At 42.0% G+C, this 6772-nt stretch overlaps 1 protein-coding gene across 1 annotated transcript in view; it reads right to left on the bottom strand.

Moving 5' to 3' along the window:
- Positions 1–6167: 6167 nt before the first annotated feature.
- Positions 6168–6772, bottom strand: part of LOC119422043 (L-rhamnose-binding lectin CSL2-like) — a 22221-nt gene continuing 21616 nt past the window's right edge. The window contains exons 8-9 of the mRNA XM_037689385.1: positions 6414–6546; positions 6168–6322 (exon numbers count right to left, since the gene is read on the bottom strand). Coding sequence (XP_037545313.1) covers positions 6208–6322; positions 6414–6546 — 248 coding nt within the window. The 3' untranslated portion in view covers positions 6168–6207. The remainder of the gene's footprint in view (positions 6323–6413; positions 6547–6772) is intronic.

The raw sequence follows: 6772 nt of genomic DNA, 5'->3' as shown, positions 1-6772 counted from the left end.
AAACACAAACAACAGAGAAAGGAGGGGTAGAGGAGCCAACCTCTACACTAAGGAAAAGAAGAAGAAATGCAGGGAACAAAAAATGGCCCAGATGACAGCTTTCGGCCCACCCCTGGAATCAGATGTAGGAGTTTTCCAAATGTTTCAAATAACCTACCAATGTGCATCATACAGGGGTGGCGTTAGAAGCGGAAACAGGGAGATCAGGTCTAAAAGACAAATGTCATTGGGCCAGTATTACTGTTGGACATGTGGGAAGGTCGGACGTTTGGCAAGAACCTGCAGAAAGATGCAGGGCCCAAACTGGTACCAGAATAGCTGTCGAGGAGGGGATTTTACATGAACGGTGTTCCAAATTTTTTATGAAATATTTTTTTCTTAGATTGAGTGGCTCAAATAAATGTTCATCTGTGTATCTATTAACCATTTTTGACAGGTTGTCCAGACCCATCCTGGTGCCGGATTAAAACTGTTAACTTTTTAGTCTCTTAGCAAGTCAGCCTTCATCCTCCAACATCTCTCTCTATCTCGCTCTGTACTCTGAATGATAGTTTTTCACTCCAGCTACCTCCATGTCATCTCTGACCTTATAGTTCATTTTTTCCAGGTTTCCTTTTTTTGTTTTTATATCCTTTCTACCTTTATACCCACTGTCCCTCCTCTGGACAGGTCCAAACTATCTCCAGGTTTTTCTTTCCTTGTCCCTCCTGGGGTGTGCCTCAGTACCTTCTTTTCTACCACTTCTTGTTTTTTCTCCTGTTTTGCCACAGAAAACAACTTTTTCTTTTCTCTTTTTACTTGTGTTTTTGTTGTTGACATGCATGAGTAATGATCAGCTTTTGCAGGTGTCTTCGGATGATAGAACCACACAGGGTTTGATATGCAGAATCCGTTTTTTATTACTCCTGGTTTGTGTCTGTGTGTGGTGTTATAATATTTAAAAAACCTTCTTTTGGATGTTGAGTTCAGGTGGATCACCTCAGTGGCGCAACTGGTAGAGCTGCTGCCTCTCAGCGAGCAGGTTACCCTGGTTCAAATTCTGGTCTGGGGGCCTTTCTGGTTGTAGTTTACATGTTCTCTCCGTGCATGCGTGGGTTTTTCTCCGGGTACTCCAGTTTTTCCTCCCACAGACCAGTCAGGGCAGCTGTGGCTTAGTGGTTAGAGCAGTCGTCCTCCAATGCGAGAGTTAGGGGTTCGATTCCACCAACAGCCACATGCTGAAGTGTCCCTGGGCAAGACACTGAACCCCTCATTGCCTCCGATGTGTGTCCCATCGGTGTATGAATGTGATAAAGCACTGATTAGTCTCTTTAGAATGATTTGTTCAATTAGCTTTGTAGAGATATAGTAGAGGGCAGCACTGTGGCTCAACTGGTAGAGCTGCTGCCTCTCAGCGCGAAGGTCCCTGGTTCAAATCCCGGTCCGGGGGCCCTTCTGGGTGGAGTTTGCATGTTCTCTCCGTGCATTCGTGGGTTTTCTCTGGGTACTCCGGTTTCCTCCCACAGACCAAAAACGTGCATGTTAGGTTGATTGGTAACTCTAAATTGTCTCTAGGTGTGAGTGAGAGAGTGAATTGTTGTTTGTCTCATTTGTCTCTATGTGTCCCTGTGATGGACCTGTGATCTGTCCAGGGTGTACCCCGCCCCTCGCACAGTGATTGCCGGACATGGGCACCGGCGACCGCCGTGACCCAAAATGGAAGAAGCGGGTAAAAAATAATGGATGGATGGATGGATGGATGGATGGAGATATAGTAGAGTGCTGTATGAATGGGTAAATGAGGGCACATTTTGTAGTGTAAAGCACTTTGAGTATCTTGACAAAATAGAAAGGTGCTATATAAGTACAGTCTATTACAGACCAAAAACATGCATGCTGGGTTTTCAGGCCCAGGCCTCCCTTGCAAGGGAGATCTGTGTTCTCAGTGGGATTTGCCTGGATAAATAGAAGTCACGTTCACAAACACACACACACACATTTTTACCTGTCTAAATAAAGGTTGAATGAACACACACAGAGAGTGCTTAATATTTTACAGAGATAGAAGGACAGCGTCTTTTCAGACAAACACTATGTCATAATGTTATTTAGTGCAGCTTCACCATCAAGAAATAGACAGATAAATGAATCCACCTTAATTATGGACCGCTTTAGACAGCAATACAAGCCAACCTTAATTATGGGTCTTATCAAAGGAAATGTCCTACAGGAGATATTGACATGAGTCATGATGAGAGCTGGGATTACCTTACAATGGTGGGATGCCTTACAGGTTTGAGATGAGTCTAAGGAAATGCAGATTGAAATTGATAATTTTATGGTTCAAAAGAGACATTTTCACTTTACAGGTGCCAGTCCCTTAAAAAAGACTGATTAGACAAAGGTTATTTTTGTGGATTATTTTAATGATGTGAATGATGATATGTCTTGAACAATATGAATGCTCTACAACATGAATGCTCCTACAAGTACCCTGCAGATGTTGGTTGCTGTCTATCACAGTGCACTAAGATTCATAACTGGCTGTGATTATCGTACCCACCACTGCACCCTGTATTCACTGGTTAACTGGACATCATTAACTTCAAGCATACTCTCCCACTGGTATATTTTCAGCTTTAAATCACTTCTTGGTCTGCTGCCTTCATACATCTTCTACATGTCTCTGTGAGAGTGCAGCTACAGTGTGCACTTTCAGGACATTATTACATGCAGTGTTCCCTCAATGAGGACTGAACTAGGCAAAAGGGCCTTCTCCTACTCCGCTCCTGTTTCCTGGAATATCTTACAAAAATATTTGAAGCTCTCGACCTTGACCTCTCTAAGTGGCTTTAAGAATCTGTTGGACTCCTGGCAGGGACCAATGCAGACATGTTCCTGTTTTTAGTTTTCTACATTTGTCTTATAGTCTAGCTGCTTTTGCTACTTTTTTTGCCATCTTATTTTAATTTGTAAAAAAAAACAAAAAAAAACTGTATGCCTCTTTTATGATTGTCTATTGTTGTTGCTGTTGTCCATTGTTGTCATCATTCTTTGTTGAAATCAGGTCTCTCTTGTAAATGAGTCCTCGAGGCTCAATGGGATTAACCTGTCTAAATAAAGTTCATTGAATGAATATTAACCCATCACAGGTCTCTGAAACGGTGCTGGACTGGAAAAACTACTGACTGCTTTTTAGAACTGTTAACTATAACACCGTTAGTAAAATGGTGATAGAGTTACATAATATGAAGACCATGCGTGGGTGGATGGCTGTAACCCCCCCCCCCACACACACACACACACCCAAATGTCTCTGCAGGTGTTCACGGATGGTGGCTTAAGGACATTTACTGGGGGCGAGGGACAACCTGTGTGTAGGTGTCAGATGAGTATAAACCTGCTAAGCCCATTGACTTACCCATAATGAATGCTAATTTTCAATAACTCATAATAAGACAGTTATACAGACAATTAATGTTATGTTGTGCATAGGCTTGCTACCTCTATTTGCTGTCTCAGGTGGGTGGAGTTTTGTGATATTGTGGGAGAAGGATGTTTGTTCTTTTTTCCCCAATAATGCAGCTCCAGACGGGTCGCTGACAGAGGCATTGAGAGTCCACTGACTGGGTTTTGAAGGATGGATGACAGACTTCATCCGGCCTATTAAATGGCAGATGGGCTACTCTGGAGTGGTGAAAGGTGGCGTGCCAGGGGGAAAAGTCACAGGTTCTACTCCCTTGGCTGAGAACATCACATATCAAATGAAGGTGTTATGATTATTCAGGAAAGGAGGTTTTTACAGATTCATACTAATCTGGCTGTGAGATTTTATTGACATCAGTTGTCATTATTACATCAAATTATTGTTACAAGAGAAATAACGGATTTATATTTTCTATTTCTATTTTTGTTTTTTCATATAGGTGGAGGGAAGGTTTGAAATATATTTTTAGCCAATCAAAGGCTTTGAAACTGTGAACTTGCTGTTTTTATTATAGTTATAGCTAAGAGTTTTAATTAATGCTAATTGATGACAGACAGACTAGAGTTTTTTTTATTTTTACATGTACTGAATTTATTATAAAACACTGTTTTAACATTACAAATATTTATAAGTTGTGGTTACAACTCTATGGCCGATCGTTGGTCGAACCTCAGATCCAGGAGGAACAACGTGGGTTCTGTCCTGGCTGTGGAACACTGGACCAGCTCTTTACCCTCTCTAGGGTCCTCGAGGGGTCATGGGAGTTTGCCCATCTAGTCTACATGCATTTTGTGGACTTGGAAAAGACCTTAGACCATGTTCCTCAGGGTACACTGTGGGGGGGGTGCTCCATGGGTATGGAATTGGAGGTCTGTTGTTATGGGCTGTTCGGTCCCTATACAAGCAGTGAGAGAGTTTGGTTCACATTGCTGGTAGTAAGATGTACGTCTTCAGGGTGGGAGTTGGACTCCACCAGGGCTGCCCATTGTCACCGTTTCTCAGTGCAGCAAGGGGGGTGGAGGGATTCCGGTTCAGTGGCCTCAGGGTTCCATCTGTGGTCCTGTTGGCATCATCATGCCATGATCCTCAGCTCTCACTGCAGTGGTTTGCAGCTGAGTGTGAAGTGGCTGGGATGAGAATCAGCACCTCCAAATTGGAGGCCATTGTCCTCAACTGGAAAAGGTTGGATTGCTCTCTTCAGGTCGAGGGTGAGGTTCTGCCTCAAGTGGAGGAGTTCAAGTATCTTGGGGTTTTGTTCATGAGTGAAGGAATAATGGAGCATTAGACTGATGTTAGCGTGAGATAGATGGCTGCCGAGGGGGAAAGTAGTTTGTTGGATTACACTCATACCCTCTGTATTTTACAACTTTTCTTAATGTTACTTTGTACATGGATCCATAACTTTTTTCTACATAATGAGTGCAAACTAGTTGATCTGAACAAAGGTGAACAAACAAAGCTTTATATGTTTTGACATGGACACCTTACTCTGTATTCTATTTGGATATCAAAAGATCTGTGGAAAAGTAACAGAAACAGTGCAAACACATCAACATCATGCCAAGGTAGAGTGTATGTGTCTAAAGTACTATTGGTGCTTATGCTTCTGGCTGGTGACATACATCTGAACCCAGGTCCTATCACAGTGGAGCAACAGGCTAGCACTGTGGAGGTTGTGCCTGATACAGGTGAAGCAGTGCAGGTAACATCACTTCCAATTACATCGGCGCATCACGCAGCAATGCTGAAGGGAATGTTGGCTCAGAGCCAGGATCTACTGGAGCATCATCCTGGAGAGAAGCAGAGCGCATCGGAGCTACATGTGTGTACAACCAACCATGGTCATACCGGTGGGTTACCCCATCGGACAAATCCCCACTCCAGTACTGATCTGGGAGCTACTGCAACTGCTGTCGGTTGGTTCTCAGCGGCTGAGGTGGCAACATGGGCTTTGACTTTTGGTCGAGGGATGACGTTTTGAATGTAATGCGTGTGGAAACAATCACCCACCTGCAAATGCACCTAGAAGGCAATGACAATCGTGCTGCTCAAAAACAAAAGCAGCACTTGTTTTTCCAATCTATTAATCATGCCGTGTGCTTTGGGACATAAAGATGTTTTTGATCTGTGGGAGGAAACTGGAGAAAACCCATGTAAGCACAAGAAGAACATGCAAATTCCACACAGAAAGACCACAGGTCCAACTGGGGACTGAACCCAGGACCTTCTTCCTCTGAGGCAACAGTGCTAACCACTGAGCCGTCGTGCTGCCATAATACATAAATATCATAATGTTGTATCATAATTCATAAGTATAATAAATTCTAAGTACATTTATTTATTGCAGGAACTCTTTTACAAATTGGAGTAAAAATTAAACAGAAGAGCTTTTGTGCCTAAATAAACGTCAGCTTCTACCTTGTGAAGAAAAAAGATGAATTCTGGAAAACTTCCTTCCTCTTAGATTAAAGCTCTGATCACATGACTCCAAGAAGTAAAAATGTAGCAGAAACAGTTTTTTTTAAATAAATAAAACCTTTTTTTTAAGGAATCCTTTTTTTTACTTAAAAAATAGTTGATAGACTTTATGTTAATGTCTGCATATTACATATGCAGAACTCCTCAGAAACTAACGTAGCAACTTGTTTCACACATTCACCTACAACAAACAAAAGAGCTTCAACTTTTTTCTGATTTGCTTTATTCTGACAGCCATACATGTAATCATTTGCTGTGACAAGTCAAAAGACAAGTTGACATGTGTAGTCCACCGTCAGGTACTTGTAGGTTCCCTCACAGGGATCTCCAAACACAGAGTTACTTGCTTGAAAGGTACAGCTGGATTTCCCGTTACATCTGAGGACGCATTAATGAAACTCAGGTTTTTACATGTTTCGGAGGATACTTTTAAAGATTAGAAGTAGCGAGCAAATTTAACAGTCTGTACCTGGCAGCGACTTTATCTGAAGTCCTTGAGCAATCAACATTAAGGACCTGAGAGTCAGGACGCTGGTACGAACAGGTAGTGCTGTCAGAGCGTCCATAATCTGCACTAAACACATGTAGAACCTGTCCCTCCTCTGAGGGGGAGAAGAAGCATTAAATCACATGGTAAATTTAATAAAACATGTTGAAAATATAACATATTGATCTGTTTTTGATCTTTAACATCTTAAAAAAATTTGTGCAGTTTGAAATTTGACAAGATTCATGAATTTTATATACAGTAATTGCAGGTGTATAAGCTGCTACTTTTTTCCCACGCTTTGGACACTGCAGTTTATACAATGCCACAGCTAATTTATG

Source organism: Nematolebias whitei, chromosome 15 (genome assembly GCF_014905685.2).
Source record: "Nematolebias whitei isolate Nwh7 chromosome 15, NemWhi1, whole genome shotgun sequence".
NCBI lineage: Eukaryota > Metazoa > Chordata > Actinopteri > Cyprinodontiformes > Rivulidae > Nematolebias > Nematolebias whitei.
This window is presented reverse-complemented; position numbering and strand designations above follow the sequence as displayed.